Consider the following 18,772-nt stretch of genomic DNA (forward strand, 5'->3'; position numbering starts at 1 on the left):
TGTGCGCCATTTTGTAATTAACCATAATAAACGTTCTTCCAATTAGAGTCTGTTTTATATGATTGGGTGAGTACTTTTAGTTTTATGTGATTGGTGGGTACTTTTAGTTTTATGTGATTTTAGTTTTTTGTGCGTTGTATCACCAATCATGGGTATGTATCACCAATCATGGGTATGTATCACCAATCATGGGTATGTATCACCATTCATGGGGGGCCGAGTCACCAATCATGACGGATAAGTTTACAACAAAGAGCAGCTACACCGAGAATATAAGCCAAGTTTCTAAGCGCAGGCCTGGCATAATCACACAGTTGTCAAAAACAGATTTTAAAATAATGTTTTTTTTTCAGATGCATGTTTAAGGTTTCAAAACATTGAAAGATAAACTTTTTAAATAATTTATTGAGCGTTGAAAAAATAATGCAATTCACATAATTCTTTTACATAGATATATACATTTGAAGACATCTAACAAGGGTTGTTTGATTTATAAAACAAAGTGTTTAAGTCATCAGAAGTAGCTGACGTTATGAGACTCTACAGACGGTTTTACAAACTTGGCCAGCCTCTAAAGTTATGTAACTAGTCACATCTTGGCAAGCTAGATAGTTGGGTCTAACTAGCTAGTCATGACATCAACTAGACATGGAATCACAGCGATAGTGCAGCTAAACATTTTCTTTAAGCTTTTCTTAAAGTTTGTTTCAAACTAAATATTTTCTTTAAGGTAGGTATTGGTTTCAAATTGTGTATTTGCATCAAGATAGATATCTACTTCAAGCTAAACATCAGATTTTAAAATGATAATGATAAATCAAGTTATATATTTAATCTTTACCATCTAAAACTCATACAAATATTTATTCTCCGCTTATGAAGTGAATATTTTATATTTTCATGGCTGTAAGTTTGGCTGGTTCCTAATGTGCTGACTTCTGACTTGTAGTTTTTATTGCCCCCTGTTTTGTTGGCTCCCTGGGCCCTAGTTTTGTTGGCTCCCAACCCTGAGTCTTGCTGGCTCCGGGCCGTTCCTATTGTTGCCTCTAGTTCTGCTGGCCCACTATATAAGCCTGCACTGAGCGATAAAGGGCCGCCACATTACCAGAGCCAAATCCCGTGGCTCCCTCACGTTGGATGAACTCCAGGAAAAACGGATCTTTCTTCAGCAGGGGTTGGGTGAAGATCTGCAGGAGATAGCTGGGGAAGACATTCAAAGCTGGTTCAAATCATGCCGAAACTAACACATATTTGATGACGTAGAACACAAGTACAAGCTGTTAATTTATTGTAGAGAAGGTGTATGAATATAAAGTCACGTGTTACCCGTCTCTTCTGGCCTCGCCGGAAGTGTGTGTTACTGCATGAATACCATCAGCCTCGGTATCGATAAGGATGCCATTTTCTTTCAAGACAGACAACTCCTCCCCCGCTTCTTGTATATCGTACAATCTACCAATCTATGGTAAACAAGGAGATCACTCAACGATAATGCAAATATCACAGCACGAATAAATAATAAAAACATTACAGGCGGGTGTATTTAAAAACAATTACCTTAATGTGATTAAGTGAGACAATTACCAGTAGTGAAGTGAGATAGCTACCTCTAGTAAAATGAGATAGTTACCTCTGTGTAGTACGTGTCTGGGGGAGGTAAGTGAGATAGTTACCTCTGTGTAGTACGTGTCTGGGGGAGGTAAGTGAGATAGTTACCTCTGTGTAGTACGTGTCTGGGGGAGGTAAGTGAGATAGTTACCTCTGTGTAGTACGTGTCTGGGGGAGGTAAGTGAGATAGTTACCTCTGTGTAGTACGTGTCTGGGGGAGGTTTGGCGAAGGCTGCCCCACACCTCCTGAGATCACTGACCGTACTCTTGATGTCCGTACACAGGACGGCCACGTGCTGGATGCCGGCGCCGCCATGTTGTTTCATCCAGGACTCGATCTGGTTCTCTTCTGTGGAGGTCAAAGGTCACGTGAGAGTTGGTGGAGGTCACAGGTCATGGGGAGAATTGGTGGAGGTCACAGGTCGTGGGGAGAATTGGTGGAGGTCAAAGGTCGTGGGGAGAATTGGTGGAGGTCAAAGGTCGTGGGGAGATTTGGTGGAGGTCACAGGTCGTGGGGAGAATTGGTGGAGGTCAAAGGTCGTGGGGAGAATTGGTGGAGGTCAAAGGTCGTGTGAGAGTTGGTGGAGGTCACAGGTCATGGGGAGAATTGGTGGAGGTCACAGGTCATGGGGAGAATTGGTGGAGGTCACAGGTCGTGGGGAGAATTGGTGGAGGTCAAAGGTCGTGTGAGAGTTGGTGGAGGTCAAAGGTCATGGGGAGAATTGGTGGAGGTCACAGGTCGTGGGGAGAATTGGTGGAGGTCACAGGTCGTGGGGAGAATTGGTGGAGGTCACAGGTCATGGGGAGAATTATAGATTTTAACTTTAGCTGTTTAAGTACTTTGTCTAGCTCATTCGGCGCCCGCCTCTCTTCTTCCACTGTTACATCCTTTGATTCATTCACGTGTGTGTGTTTGTGTATGTGGTGTATGTGTGTGTGTGTCTGGGTAGGTGAGGCCTACCTGTATGTAGGTGAGTGTGGTGAGGGACAGGTAACTCACCTGAGGAGCCAGGGACGGGAGGTAAACCTTCCGCTACCACCAAGGAGAGGCGCCCCAGGACCCCGTCGTCCCGGGGGGTGGTGAGACCCACCTCGGCACACTTCCAGTACTCCATGGCCCTGAGACGTAGTCCCACGTTGTCAGTGGACAGCACTAGACCTTCATCTGGTATTTCTTGCCTGCATAACACAGAGGCGTGCTCATTAGGTCATGGTTAGGTCATGATTACGTCATAATTAGGTAATGATTAGGTCAATATTAGGTCATAATTAGGTAATTGTCATATAATCACTTTAATTTTTTAAACAAAAATTGGGTGTGTCCTTGATTAGAATTAATCTACTAATAGTGTGGCATTTCATCGTGCGGAACTTTGCTCGTCAGTATTCACTGATTAATAATTGACAATATATGAGTGTTTTGCATAATTTATTTTCTTTGAAATGCTAACATTTGCCCACTACTGACGCAGCTAAAAGTTGCCCACTACTGACCTAGCTAAAATTTGCCCACTACAGACTGACCCGTCTAAAATTTGCCCACTACAGACTGACCCAACTAAAATGTGCCCACTACTGACCCAGCTAAAATTTGCCCACTACTGACCCAACTAAAATGTGCCCACTACTGACCCAGCTAAAATTTGCCCACTACTGACCCAGCTAAAATTTGCCCACTACTGACCCAGCTAAAATTTGCCCACTACTGACCCAGCTAAAATTTGCCCACTACTGACCCAGCTAAAATTTGCCCACTACAGTCCTGTCGGTTCCACTGACCTGTTGATGAGAAATCTTTTCATCCCGAAACATTTTTCGTACCACTCAATCACCGACATGGATTTGTTCATCTCTACAGCTAGGGCCACGTGATCAAAACTCTGCGTCAGTGAGTCAGCACACTCGCCACTGACGCCTGACTCTTGACTCACGTCATCCTTACCCACAGGGATAAACTCGGGAAGAAAGCTGCCTGTGTAGCTACTTTTATCTAGGAGTGTGTGGTAAACGTCACCTACACAACTTTTGATGACGCAAGTGTTCACGGAGCCGGAAGTATCAGTCACAGTTCTAGGCGTCTTAGGGAACGCCACGTTTTGAGCTTGCAGACGTTGAATGCAGACGTCAATATTCTTGACTTGAAAGGCGATGTTGAACACTGAGGGTTTTTCCGGCAGAGGGCTGGGTTCTGCTGGGCGGGAGGCCCAGTTAATGGCGTAGTTGTCGTTCTGGGAATGGTAGCAAATTATTCCTATTTAATAGATCCAATTTTTAAATAATAATTATCAGAAATGTTCCTGGTTTTTAAAGTTGTTTTTTTAAGGTTTAAATGTTACAAATCTATTTCAGATTTCCCCTCCGAAATTTAATCAGGAGTTAAATTTAAAAACTTCAACTAATCCATTAATGTTACATTATAAATTAGAGACTAATTTCAAAAACAAAAAATCGTATAAAAATCAATATTCGCCAAGGAAACGGAACAACGCTATGGTCAGACTACCCCTATGTGTGAGTTCCGCTACCTGTATGAGAGACTGGTCCTGAGAACAACGCTATGGTCAGACTACCCCTATCTGTGAGTTGAGGTACCTGTATGAGAGACTGGTCCTGAGACTTGAGGCTTGTGATCAGGAAACGTGTGTCACTCCTGACCATCAGCCACTGGTCAGCCACCTGGCTGTGCCGGACGGCCTTGACCTTGAAGCCGTACTGGAGCTTGAGAACTTCTATGGCTCCAGGTCCGTCAGTGACGCCGACCTCGATGTGGTGGACACAGGGGAAACACGCCATCACCAGTAGCACACACAGCCCGGCCAAGTGGGGGCTGGGGTTTACAATGGGATTTTAAATTAACATGCCACTAATTAAACTAACACGTTGATTTCAAACTCAATCAGTCAAAGTATTTATACCAACAAGAGAATTTTTAGATAAGTTAAAGTCGATTACAGTTATTTAAATAATAAATAGGCCTACATCAATTAACGTTATAATTTGTAACTAATTAATATTGAATTGTTTAAGTTACCAGATGATTTTTCAAAGATAGAGTCACAGAAAAGTCTACAGAAAACAATTTAACTAATTAATTTCGAATTAATTAGATTAAAGATTGAAAATATATGTTTAGAAATATATGAGTTCGAGATCTATTTTAAAAAATAAATTGAAAACGTATTTAAAGCAGTTTTCAGATACAATAGGTATAATTTTGGATGAAAGTTACAAATATTATAACTGTAAAACTTTATTTGGTTGTAAAAATTAGAAACAAAAAGATGGTTATAATTACAAGAAAACACTCAGTTTAATGAGAGAGTTGACAATGTGTATGCTTTTATAGTCAGAGGGTAGTGAGGAGGTGTGACTGAGGGGGGGGGGGGGGGATGGTCCCTCAGCTTGACAGCTACGTCAGATGTTCTCATAAACTATCGTTACATAATTAGCAGCAGACGTCACTTATGATAATCAAACGGATTTGAAACAGGGAAACGGATTAAGACAGGTGTGTTTTTTTTTACCTGGGGGGAGTCAGGTCTAATCCAACGATCGATTGACCCAAACTTGATGGTGACGTAAGACTGATGGGACGGTGATGGGACATTAAAGATATCTGCTGTTTTTATGGACATTTAAATATTTATTTAGACAAAATGTAAATCAAATAAAAAGTCGGATAAAACAGCCTGGTACCAACTTGTCCCCTGGGGGGTGGGGGGGGGGGGGGAAGATCTACCACGCCCTGATATACACGAACCCTTCCCATGACAGTTTATTTTTGGCTTCAACAGGGCTCACTACGATTACATCATGTTAATTTACTCTTAATTTATTTTGATAATTACTTCTATAGTTTTATAAACTTTGATAATTATAAAATCAGTAAATTACTTTGGTAATTTATACAAATTGTTTTACATTAATTAATGACACCTAATGCAGAAATAAGTATGTGGTAGTGCCGTAGTGGGAACCCCTGTGCAGTACTGCAGCATGCAGAATCTAGTAAATTGTATTATGTAACGTTACACCTAAAATACCAATTTGGGAACCACTGCGCATCCTATTGACATGCTAGGATGTACGTAAAGAGGTGAGGTCTTGGGATTGTATTCACACGGCCCGGGGCACACATTCTATAAATAGATGTCTAGTGTTCTTTTGGATTTTTTGCAACGCGACAGAATGTTCAAGGTGAAGAAATACTGTCAACAAATGTATGATGTATGTGTTCTAATAATAAAACCAATCATTGGAAGTTCATCCAGTAGTTTATAGAACTAAGGTACTTAAGTGCACCGTCAAACTGGCCCGTGACAAATTGATTGTAGGAAAAAGTCACAGAAAAAAGTCACAGGAAAAAAGTAACAACTAAGTATTTATATTTTTATATGGAATACTTTTATGTATTTAGAAAGTGCAAATCCTCTTACGATTCAAAAGTAATGTAAAGATTTTAGATATATGTGCGTATGTTGTATAGGTATGTATGACACACGTAAAAATATTTAGTATAAAGTATGTAGGCTTTAATTCCGTTATACTTATAATATTTAATAGAATGTTCCAACCTTTTCGGTTTTCATGGTGTTTTTTAAATACTAACTTTAGATTAGCGTGAATGGGCCTTGAGCATGGGTCGGCAACCTTTTGAGCCGGAAGAGCCAAAAATTACAATTTACACAATTTTCTAGTTTTTAAAGAGCCACTAACATTATTTTTCCCCAATATTTTGGTATTTGATAAGGATTATATGAATAAATTTGATTTTTGATTTGAAATAAGTAGCGTTAAATATGAACTAATGTTGATTCATATAAAAACATACAAATGTTTTGCACAAAAACTGTTTTAGCTAGCTCTGCTGAGATAAAAAGGAATTAAATAATACAATTATAATATAACTATACGACTATCCCAATCCACTTTAGTAGCCAATAAATTTTTTTTCTTTCTTTACTGACACCACCGGCTCAGTAGGTGTCTCTCATAACCAGACAGCGCTCAACACGGCAAGCTCCGACTGACTGGTTTGGGTAACGGTTTGATTACTGTATCGGTCGCTTCTGTCCTTCCGTTCTCACCAGGCTTATCCTCCACCCTACACGTACCCAACAGTCCAGTACCCGGCTTAACCGTAGGAAGCTAATAACTAAAATACTTCGTCACTCAGGTCAGAGGCGTAGCGACCCTTCCCGGCGCCCGGGGACAAACTTTTCATTTGCACCCCCCCCTCAAACTTTCAATTTGGCGCCCCCCTCAGGTCGGCGCCCGGGGACATATGTCCCCCCCCCTCTACGCCTCTGACTCAGGTCAAATTAATGCATACTGACAGGTAGATGAATGCAATCTTAATAAAATAACATTTAACGATAATCGAAAAAAGTTGGCACTTGGGCAGTGGCAAGCAAGGAATTGTTTGCTGGCTACAACACAGATGTGGGGTTGGGGCTGGTGCCCAAGCGGCTGTCAGCTGTCCATATACTTTCTACCTCACCTACTCTCATTGTTCTCTGCTGTGTTTCTTCCACTTTTTTCTCCGGGGGGGGGGGGCACTTGAAATTTTCGGGGGGGGGGCGGTAGACTTTCTTCGTGGGGGGGGCGGACACTGTTAAAAGTATATATTTTCTATATAAATTATATAAATTTCAATTCGTTCGGGGTTAAGGGGGGGGGGGGGCGGTAAAAAAATTTCGGGGTGGGGGGGGGGGGGGGGGGTGGGGGGGGCAAAGCCGCCCCCCCCCCCCCCCCCCCCCCCCGAAGAGATGCCTGGAAGAAACTCTGGTTCTCTGTGTTTTTATCCTGTTTAAAGTTATTTTTCTTTACAGTATAATATTTTTATGAGTTTTGAAAATGAAATGATATAATTTTTTATATTTGTGCATGGAACTCAAGAGCCGCATCTTGACATCAAAAGAGCCGCATGCGGCTCGCGAGCCGCAGGTTGCCGATCCCTGGCCTAGAGGCGTAGTTAATGTGACTTGCTGTACTCAACTCATAGCAATAATAGTTCACATTTATCATGCTCATTCCATAAAAAAGCACAGGATCAAAACAGAAAGCCGACACGGTTCAAAGTAATCAAAGGCTGTCAATGACGCAAAACGTCAACAACACACAATATTAACGGACAAGGCCCACTGAGGAGAAGCCAACCAAGGAAAGGCCTATGGCAAAAAAATGCAAAACACAATGATGTGCCTACATTTCTTTTATAATAAATTTCTCTGCCGCGTATTCAACTAAATGCATAACAAAAGTGAAGATTGATGTGCTAAATATTTTATAGTATTTTTACTTATTGTTATAAACCATAATGCTTTTAAAGTTTATGATTATGCTACCAAAAAGAAAAAAAAACCCAACAACGCCTATAGTAATAAATACCCAAAATTTTACAATTCTCTACAATTGAATCAAAATATTTCTTATAAGATTTTTGTGACTTTTTTCTGTGACTTTTTACTTAGCAAAGGGTCGGCGTGGTCGAGTCGGTAAAGCTCATGGTTGCTAAACCGAAAAGTCTCGAGTTCGAACCCTCGTTAGCTGGGGACACCCACTCTTCTAGTAGAGACAACTCCAAAATTAAACAGCTGCTCCCTTGTAATTTGTTCTTGGTTGGACAAAGGCTATGGAAGCAAATCCAAAAAAGAAAAGCAGGCTGAAATCGGAGTCAATGGCCTCATGGCGCATAACCAGTTGACACGTAACGCTTAATTGTGTTGGAGGCGTGGTCGAGTTGGAAAAAGCTCATGGTTGATAGATTCGAACAAAGTCTCGAGTTCAACCCACTGGCAGATAAATCTCGATCCCCTCCAACACTAATAATTAAGAACGCAGAAGAAGAAGAGACTTAGCAAAAACTGTGACTTTTTTCTTTGATTTTTTTTCCTATGACTTTTTCCGTTAACCGAAAAAAAAAAACGCCCAGTCAAAATAGCCACGTCCGAAGGCCCCCGACATAAAGACTCACGTCACATTGATTCGCCACTTACAGGCCCCCGACAAATGAGCTCCCAACATTTAGATCACGACATATTGGCTCCCGACAAATTAGCTCAATATATATTGGCTCCCGACAAATAAATCGTATGACTAAGACTTTCGACATAGATGCAACCATTTTGTCCAACCCACCTACCACACTCAGTTGCCACCTATACTACCAACTACCACTATAACCTCTTTTAAATGCCTGGATGAAAAACTAACAGCAATTCATAAACAAATCGAGCTCTTAACAGATAAACTCCACCAATTTTAAAATTTTGATGTTCTATTTACAACGGGGAAGCTATGTTGCTTCGATGCGAGTACATATCTTTAAATGTATGACATAGACGTACCAAGATGTTTATAGGATAAACGGCGTTTTGTTTTGATAACCTACAAGCAGGTCAATGTACAGCGTGGATCTATCTCCCAACACACTGAGTTGGAACAGCCCACAACCAACTCATTTGATGGAAGCCATAGCTAGATGAACCTCAAATTTATGACCTACTATTTTTTATATTATACAAAATACAAAAAAAATATGGCCTGTAGAACAACAGCTGCACACGTTGTATTATTTAAGGGTGGAGGCTAAACCAACTTTAAAGGTGTTGTATTCAATGAGACAGTTTCGACGGTCTCTACGGAAACCGTATTGAAAGGGGCCCTTTTGTCGAGAAGCCAAAATGACACTCATTGACAGGAGCCTATCTGTCTGGAGCCTAAATGACGGGAGCCTATTAGTCGGGAACCTAAATGACGGGGGCCTATTTGTCGTAAGCCTATACATTTGATGCCGACTCTTTTGACGGGGTCTATTAGACAGGGGTCTTATGTCGGGGTCGTTTTGTCACTGGCTGTTATGACGCCGCACGACTTAAAGTAACTTTAAAATAATTATTTTTTAAAGTCTCTTATTGTGAGCAGAAATATTACCACGTAAAAACATCATGATGGTCAACAGTATCAAAAGTGTGATGGTCAACTGTGTGATGTTCAAGTCAGCGCAGAATTTCTTTCAGACACCTCTACGTAGTTGGGGGTGCAGTGTCTCACCCCCCCCCCCCCCCCAACCAGAGAACGTCGACTGAACGTCGATTGAAAGAAACCCTTGGTCGACAACTCTGGTTTACTATTAAAACTACAAATTCCATATTGCCGGCGTCATCGACAGGCACTGCATTATATAAATCTACCACCTCTTTCTATATCTTTATTTAATAAGCAAAACTCGGGCTAAAGCCTAGCAAAAAAAAAAAAAAATTTACATTGCAATTGTGCAATGGTTTTATTTTTGTACCCATAATGTTAAATAGCCTTATCAAAGGGAGGCTATACTGAGAAAAGAAACGAACAAGAGGAATACAACAGTTCATGTTTATTTACATTAGCCTCGATTCAAAATTAATAAATTATAGATCTACGCATTTAAAAAACACTTTGCCAAATTTCGTTAATTTTTTTAAATCTTAGGTACCTTGTTCAATTAGTTAAACTTACTACACATTTATAATTTTCAATGATAATCATGACAAAATATCAGTCTATTACTAGACTATTTAATATATTTATGCGAAAAAAATTGATTGAAAAATGTTTCAACTTTTTATAATTTTAAAGAGTATTCTCTAAGTCTATCTCCCCCCCCCCCTCCCCCTTCTTGTGTATAACAGACGCCTAGTTTTAAAAAATACGAACTATCGGTTCACTGCCCTCAACACTGTCCAACACAGCGAACGGCCTACAGACGTGACTATTTTCGTCATGACACCCTGACCCTCCCCCACCTTAGTGTAGTCGGTAGTACTTGAGTCCTTGGATCAGCCTACACATTGAAACATCGACCCAAAAACTAGCCTATCATAAACACTGAGGTTCTATTCAATAAATAGACTACGAGTTGTAAAATTTTCCTTACCAAGTTCAGCACTCACAAGATGTAATGGTGACCTCTGACCCCTACACGTTATAATGGTCAGCGCGTATGTTTACCTCTCGACTGCGAACACGTGTCGTGTGTACCGGCCTACTCATGTAACACAAGGTCACACAAGGTCGCGGGTTTCGTAAGCTCTGTGTTCTAGGTTGCGAGGTCAAAAAACGTAAACAAAGGCCTTTTCTTTGAGGGAAGGAATGAAACATCACAGTCCTCGAACTGTTTTTGGTCCTATTACAAGCCTCTGCGCAACGCAATTGAAGTAACGGAATGTGGATTCTAGTCCTACTGTAAAGGTCATATCAGATGCTCTTTAAAAGTCACCGGCCTGTACTTAAAAAGGGATAAAATTATTACGGCGGCTACTATGAAATATTACGGTAGCTTTGCAGATTTAACCCAGTTTAGTAGCGTACATATATTACATAAGTGTTAAGAACCAGACTATTCTCACTCAATTTTTTTAAAGTGTGCACAAGGCAAAGTGGGAAAATTGTTTGGTAGATAATAGTGAGATATTTTCACGATTATTTGCTATGATTCATGGGTGGATTAAGAACAGAGGGGCATTTAAGTATGTGTACTAAAATAGGGAACCGATACATATAGGACCTAGATATATATTATACTCAAATAAATAACTTTTATATAATATATACATATACAATGGGTCCAATATTTTTTAAATAAGTCACCCCCCCCCCCTCTTTGCATTACACACTAAAGGCTACTAAATCACAATACTAGTCGGATTAACAAGGCACGGTTTATAGCACTTTTCTACTTGTAATCTTGAATCTTAGGTATCACTAAAAGATCATTGAACTGAACTAATTTAGTTTTAATTAAATTAAATGAGATTAAAGAGGTCTCTAATGGCAATGCTATTGAGTATAACTACTTTAACAGATTCCACTTGTCTCCACCTCAAACTAAATGGAATTTATATAAGAAAATATATACTTCTAACAGTGCCCCCCCCCCCCCCAGGAGAAACAAGTCTAGAAGAAACACTGCACCCACTGCCAACAAAAAAAGGGGTTAGCTAACATTTCTGAATCAACTGAACTGTAAAAACCACATACCAGATGAAATTAAGCATTTGATGATGAACTGAAGCATCATGATTTTGCACCAGCTGACTATCAATAATAATACTACCTGTGAAATGTCCAGATATACTTTATTTCAGCAGCTGCATTTAGCTTAGGTAGCCAGAAATAGCCACTTTATCTTACAGACTTTTTACTCCGGGGGGGGGGGGTAGGGGGTGTGGAAGAGTATTGTTTTCTATATAAATTCCATCCCCACCCTCTCCCCGAAGAGATGCATGGAAGAAACTCTAGATATAGCATGTCTAGGTCTCTTTGAGATGTAACATAAATTTTAATGGTCCAACAACAATAGAAAATGTATAGTGTAATCAAGACTAAACAAAAAATTAGCAGCAAAAAATGTTTTAGTTCTTTTATTGGCCTTCATGTGATGTTACCTCTTTGATTAGTCACTGTAAATAGTACATGACACAACTTTGATTATTAACTTTATTTAAACTTTAAGGCTATACATTCTTGTAATCATGTGCTGATGATGTGTTTCACTTTCAGATTGTCACTATTCTAGATATTTGTGTGAATGTGCATAGATCTTTTGTAAATTAGACACTAAATTAAGTTTTTATGTACTGTAATAAAATTACTTATCAGACAGTGAAAAACTTCTTCACAAGCAAGTCATGAAATTAAATCCTATTTTAATTATTATTAGCCTTTAAAACAAATACACAATATTAAATCCTATTTTAATTATTATTAGCCTCTAAAACATACACACACATGATGAAATTTTTAAAAAATGCACATGTTCAACATAACTTAAAACTAAATTATAACCAAACAAACAAGACGAGAGACCAAGGCTTAGAGAGAAGAAAATAATTTTAATACATGATAAAACTTCCTTGACAGGTCTACAGTTGGATACACAGTTAAAGTTGAAACTCACTCCCTCAATCAGAAGATCAATTTAAAACAGTTTATTTAACTTATTTCAGCTCATTCACTCACTCATCAACCACTAGTCTGATATATTAAGTACTCATTTCCTTTTCTTTGAAGCAACTGAAGCTGTTGCTGATGCAGATGGAGTGTAGACATTTTGAGAAATGCGGTTGATGTAGTAAAGAGCCACAAGTGAAAATATAAGGCTGGGAACAGAAAGAAACATCTATATATTTTATAACAAAAAAAAAACTGTTCCAGTAATTTAGTTTTTAACTTTATTCTTGTTATTTTTTCAATAACAAAAATGGTTCAGACATATAAATGATTATGGTAAAAGAAATTTAGACTTGCCCTTAAATAGTTTTACCTCTGTACTAAAGTACCCCTCCCCTTTCCTTTATAAAAATACACACTGTTACAGCTGGTTAATTAGAAAACTTGAGTCACTTACCAAGTGGTTACACAAACTCTGTGTACTAAAGCTGAAGCAAACATTGCTACAAATAAGCATGCTACAACTGAAAAAGATGATATCAAATATAGACTGTATTCCAGCAGTAACACTATTGACATAACAGAATTTAGCTAACATCACAAAAATTAGGAGGACTTTTAACCCTTTGAGCCCGCCAGGCCAGTAAACCAGCTTCAACAATAGGCATATATGTCAGAAAAGCCGGTTTTCCGGCCCGATGATCTAGCGTCATATTCCTAGCGGCCGGTAAACTGTCTAATTAAATATAATTAGCGGAAGACTGACTAAAACTGCGCATATGTCTTTTTAGTGCGGGATTATGATTCTAAAAATAGATTTTAGGAAAAGTGAAAGTGTTTACATTTTGTAGCAATTCCGCCGAACCGAAAAGCTGAGCCACATAAAGTCGGTGCAAAAGATGAAGCAAAAGACCGAATTACCAACAAAAGAAGTAGAATGACTGCATCTCAGGCAATACAACTACTTATTGATTCTGATGAAGAAGATAATATTCCTGGTCTATATTGTGATGATAGTGACGTTGAATTTGAGACTGAACACCATGACATTGAAATTGACAGTGACAATGAAACTGTTCAAGTACGTTCTGATACACGTGGTGCTGTAAAACTTCAGTCTCCCTTGCGTGTTAATAATAATTATGTGTTCGTTTTATACACATTGTTCTGTTCATACATTGTAAAAAAAAATAAAGAAATTTCCAAATCTTGCTGCATTGTTGTTTGATCCTGAGTCTGGATTCCAAATTTGGCTTCATTATCTTAAATGGTTCAAAACTTATAGGCCAAGTATAAGCAGATAAGTAAAAATTTCTTTGACCCTGGGAGCTCAGGAAATGGGAGAAATTAGGTCAGGGAGGCCAGGGCTCAAAGGGTTAAGACATGTCTTAAGACAGAGGAATATGTGAACTTTACCTTGAACACAAAGAAAAGAAACAACTTAGACCTTGGTTAAGACACTAACTGAATTTTTAAGAATATCAATGTAATGTATAAACAGTAATAAATAATACATAGACATTGAAACTAAAGGACAAGACAAAATGTCAAGACAAAAATATTTCAGTTTACATGATTAATAACTGTTTCAGCTTGTGTGGTACTTGTTTTTACCTGAATGCCTAAATAATAATTAAAAAATGAATGAAAAAGATAAAAACTTCCCTCACCTTCAGGAAACAGCTTTGTTTGAAATCCTTTGCCAAATGCTAAAGTTTCAACATTGCTGGTAAACTGAATACATTTTAAGGAAGAAAATATTACCACAGTTTTACATGACTAAAAATATTCACTCACGCTGTGTTTGTAATAATTCATAAAAAATTATAATTACAATAGTAAAAAAATTGGGAATAAAGCTCACAAGAAATATCCATTTGAATAACAAAATAGTATGGTACTTTTTTTTATCTATAAAAAAAACAAAGTGACCCTTAAATCCTCAAATACAAACTATTGACGTCAAAAGGATACTGTTAACAAGGTGATGAATAAAATGGAACCAATAAATCCTCCAGCAATTGTAAAATATTCTTTAGATGCAATGTCAGCTTTGAAGATTTGCATTAAAGCAAACACAAGTATGCTAAGCAGAAGTGACACAGCAGCTGATGGGGCAGTAGAGAGTGCTGAAAATAAAGTAAATTATATCACATGTAGCAGTTTTGTACAGCAAAAATATTTATAAATAGCCATGTGTTTATTGTGTTGCCATTGACAATTACCTAAACCCTTAGTTTTATAAATATTCAGATACGTAGGCCCATATTTGGCAAACGAACAACTATATATACTTCAATTTTCTGTTTTTAAAACAATTTGTGTACTATTACTACTATGTTCATTTGTACACAATTTCTCTCTATCTATCTCAACTAGCACTATTTCAACTACTGAGCTATGGTTCACTTTGACTAGCCTTTTCAAGCTCTGTTGGTCTTCAGACGAGTTATGCTAATTTTTGGAATGTGATTGATATGCCACCATTATGAAAGAGATATAATATAAGATGGTCGTCTTTGTTTTTGATAAACCCAAAAAAAAAAAAAAAACCAAGTCGGTTTGTAACCATATTGTTTCAATAAAAAAGGTATTATTTATGTTAAATTAAAATCTAAAAAGAAATGTGATTAGTTGCTAGTACATAGGTCTACACAAATTGCAAAGATATCAATTTAAAACATTTATTTCTGAAATTAATGTTTGGTGTTGAAACAACACTGGATGACAACATCAAATAGCTTAGACAGAAAAAAATTGGGCAGTCCTAATATCTAATTTTAGATTGCGTTTGACCTAGTGAACACATTTGAGGACCAGCGAGTTCCACACAAATCTGGGCAAAAATCTTTTTAAATTAAAATTCTTAGTTTCTTTTACTTTCTCACCTAGGCCTAGTTTTTGTAGACAGATTCTAGACTTATAAATAATTTGGTTGGTGATTCATTATTTGATTTATCAGTCTGCGAAAACAGATATTAAATATCTGAGGCAGTTTTTTATATTAGCTGCTTAAAAAAGACAACTAATTTTAAAAAAATAATAAATCACCGACCTCTATTGGGCTGGATAGTTTATCCGGGATGCTCAGTTGATTTAGTAAACTCTTGTTGATTTTATGATTAATCTTATTACTTATAACTTGCATTTTTTGCTTTTATTGAGCAGTAGGCCTAAATTCAATTTGATTTCTATTAGCCTAGGCCTAAATTACTAATTAACGCTGCTAACCCAAATGTCTTGCATTTGAATCCGGGGCCAAGTCAGTAGAACATCCCTGAGTCTATCCAGCTCTGATGGGTACCTAACTCATGTTAGGGAAAGTAAAGGCGGTTCGGCAAAGTGCTGACCACATCTTCCCTTAATTATGCAGAGGACAAAAAACATATGAACTCTACTTTATCTGCGCAATAGATTGTGCTGGTCCTAAGCCCAGTGAAGAAGGAGGGTATGATCATTTTACAATGATATCTAGATCTTCTATTTATAATTTGTCCTAATTAAATATTGCTAAAACACACTGAAAAAATATATTTAAAAAAAACACGTGAATATGAATATATTTTAAAAGTTTAGATTTAGGTCTAAACCTATGTATTTTTCATTATTGCAAACGCAATTCTTTTTGGTTCATTCATTGGGCCTATGCTAAAATGCAGGCCTATAAAATAAAAATATAGTAGGCCCCTAAATAGGTTACATAACCAAGTTACGAGTTTGCTTTTGATTATGTTTACCGCCGCATACCTCCATTTTAACCGCACCCACCCGATCCTTTTAAACCTTAATCCCCAATTTTGGGTCAACTGCTATATTCTAGATCTAGTAGAGGCACCAATAATTAAAAGGCCGATTCCAGCCGGAGAAAGATATGCATGCGCAATAGCGAGAAACTACAACTTTCCTTCGTCGCGATGTTTTCAATGGTACTGCGCATGCGTGTGTTAACAAACAAACCCCAGAACCCTAACCCTAGCTCAGCTATTAAGGTCACAGCGCATGTGCAGAACTATCTTTTGCCGACCAGAGTAGTCGCTTCGTAATTAAAATGCTGTACATTGTACATTAGCCCCAAATGAGCTAGAACCATCAAATTTAGTGTCTAGTTGGTTTGAAAAAGATTCTCTTGTTTTCAATGGTACTGTTTAATGGCATTGTTTTAGCCTCTGGGCCTAAAAATATATTTATTGCTGCTAGATCTTGTCTAGATCTACCTACACTTATTCTACAATCTACTGTTACTCGTACTCTTGCAGCAGCCGAGGCCGAGTGTAAATTTTACTAGACTCAACAAGTCTAGAATTCTAGATCTAGAATTTGTTTATCTCAGATTTAGGAGCAAAGATTAGTGTCTGCCAGGTGCATTATACAAATATTCTCGAATCAATAATTAACATTTGTAACAACGTAGAAGGCAATTATTTACCCATTTTTGGTCGATAACACAATTTCAACTGACTATTGATATTAGCAGACCGGTGGAAGTTATACGTGTTGCTTCCGCTTAGGGATACTATATTATTTTATAATGTTTTCTTAAAAACTAATAAATATACGTTGTGATATTGTCCGAGAGTAAATTTTTTTGATAAAATTAACTAATTATAATGCGAATTTGAAATATTATTTATAAAAATTACTCACAGGTCTTTACTTTCAAAATTTATATTTACACAATGAGTACTCACTAGACAGCAACACTAAACTGTCTGCAGTTAAAAATAAAACGATGCGTCGAACGTTTCCTTTGTACATCAAGTTTAGCGGAATAGCCGACTTAAGAATATAAGTAAACTGTCCAGTAAAAAATTGCATTTTGATGCACGGGCGTAGTTAGTGAAAAGTTCGCGCGCGTGTATATAGGGGGGGGGGGGTCCTAAATAAATGTCTTAAGTTAATTTAAATTTTAAGATATTGGCTTCTCCCCGACTACGCACTTATGTCGCCAGAGCCGGCGTTAGGGGTACGCGGGGCCTATGGCCAACCATCCGCGCGGGGCCTTATATTTTTTTCATTGGTGTATAATTAAATAAAACATATACAATGAGGCGTTTTTTTTTCCTCCTCAAAGCGAATTAATATTTATAACGATATATATGGTATTTTTAAGCTGTTTATCAATGTCGTATTAACATTAAGACACTGATTAACAAATAATTTGTTTACTTAAAAGTGCTTTTGAAACGTTGCTTTTTTCTGTTAAGGCTTTTTGTTTGAAAAGTAAAAAATAAAACAGATATAAGTTTGAGACACGCATTAAAGAGTCGATGAACGTCAGCTTCAAACCTGATTTTTTTACATTAATGTTTATTTATGAAAATCTTACCAGTACGTTCACAAACGAAGATCTACTTTTCTTGCCTTTCGTGAGGAAAATTCCATGATTATATGATACGAGCCGGCCCGCGGCATAACATACGCCGCTAGTTGTTTCTAATTTTCAATAATTCATAATTTGTGAATTCGACAGTACCAACGCTGACACTGAAAATATTTCTTTAAAACACTATAAGTAGCTCGTTAAGGACCATAACCCCCCCCCCTTCCTCCCCCCCCTCCTCCCCCCCCCCCCTACGTTTAAAATCGTTGGCTCTGCTTGTAAACATTTAGAGTGAACACAGCTCACTAAAACCATGTAGGGGTGGGGAGGTAGGGAGAGCGTTTGCAGCTTGTTTTCTAACGGCTCGAAGAGGAGAATTATATATATAGATCATCATAGTCCAAACTGGAGGCTATGTCTTTTTCTATTGACAGAATCGACAGGCCGCAGAGCCTGTCTTGGGACATCGTTGATCTCAAATAGTTCTTGATCAACTTCAGTTTGGAGAAACTTCTTTCGGCGCTTGCCACTGTGACTCGAACTGTTTGCAAGATTCTGTAGGCGATCGCCGTATTGGGAAAGGAATCCCGAATACTCCAAATGTACTGAAGGCACTGTTTGGCTGACTTAATACCTTCGGGCACTTTGAAGCAACGTTAAATCGGTCCACAGTGGCAGGTGATAGTATCGATATTTTCTCAATTTATCGAGGGTTAACAGGGGCATTCAAAGTGTGTGGATGCCGGGGAAAATAGCAAAACATTGATAGATTTCGGAATAAGATCGAATCGTGAAAAAAACTGTTTACAGCTATAGATATCCAAATGAAATGACTCTCAAATGTAATCACGGACGCTCAGTAAGGTGGAACACTGGGGGGGGGGGGTGACAGTTGGTGGGGGGAGGTGAAGC

General features: G+C 38.2%; 2 protein-coding genes across 3 annotated transcripts; both read right to left on the bottom strand.

The window, feature by feature from the left end:
- Positions 1-385: 385 nt before the first annotated feature.
- LOC131947684 (4-hydroxyphenylpyruvate dioxygenase-like protein) lies at positions 386-10,656 on the bottom strand. 2 transcript variants are annotated; one of them, XM_059308958.1, is made up of 7 exons: positions 10,526-10,656; positions 4,201-4,435; positions 3,388-3,836; positions 2,617-2,787; positions 1,803-1,965; positions 1,327-1,460; positions 386-1,200 (listed from the first exon to the last, which is right to left on the bottom strand). In XM_059308958.1, exons 2-7 carry the CDS (start codon positions 4,399-4,401, stop codon positions 1,047-1,049), a joined length of 1,272 nt encoding a protein of 423 aa, XP_059164941.1. In that variant the 5' UTR covers positions 4,402-4,435; positions 10,526-10,656; the 3' UTR covers positions 386-1,046. The 2 variants fall into 2 exon arrangements, with proteins under 2 accessions (XP_059164941.1, XP_059164950.1); XM_059308967.1 differs by having other exon boundaries at positions 1,803-1,957; positions 2,609-2,787.
- A 1,340-nt stretch (positions 10,657-11,996) lies between these two features.
- On the bottom strand, positions 11,997-17,037 carry LOC131948196 (keratinocyte-associated protein 2-like). The gene is made up of 5 exons (XM_059309739.1): positions 16,967-17,037; positions 14,515-14,669; positions 14,211-14,274; positions 12,998-13,064; positions 11,997-12,749 (listed from the first exon to the last, which is right to left on the bottom strand). The coding sequence occupies exons 1-5, from the start codon at positions 16,968-16,970 to the stop codon at positions 12,641-12,643; spliced, it is 399 nt and encodes a 132-aa protein (XP_059165722.1). The 5' UTR covers positions 16,971-17,037; the 3' UTR covers positions 11,997-12,640.
- Positions 17,038-18,772: the final 1,735 nt, after the last annotated feature.

The sequence above is a fragment of the Physella acuta genome, unplaced genomic scaffold, assembly GCF_028476545.2.
Source record: "Physella acuta isolate Inbredline_101_S28 unplaced genomic scaffold, ASM2847654v3 ptg000058l, whole genome shotgun sequence".
NCBI lineage: Eukaryota > Metazoa > Mollusca > Gastropoda > Physidae > Physella > Physella acuta.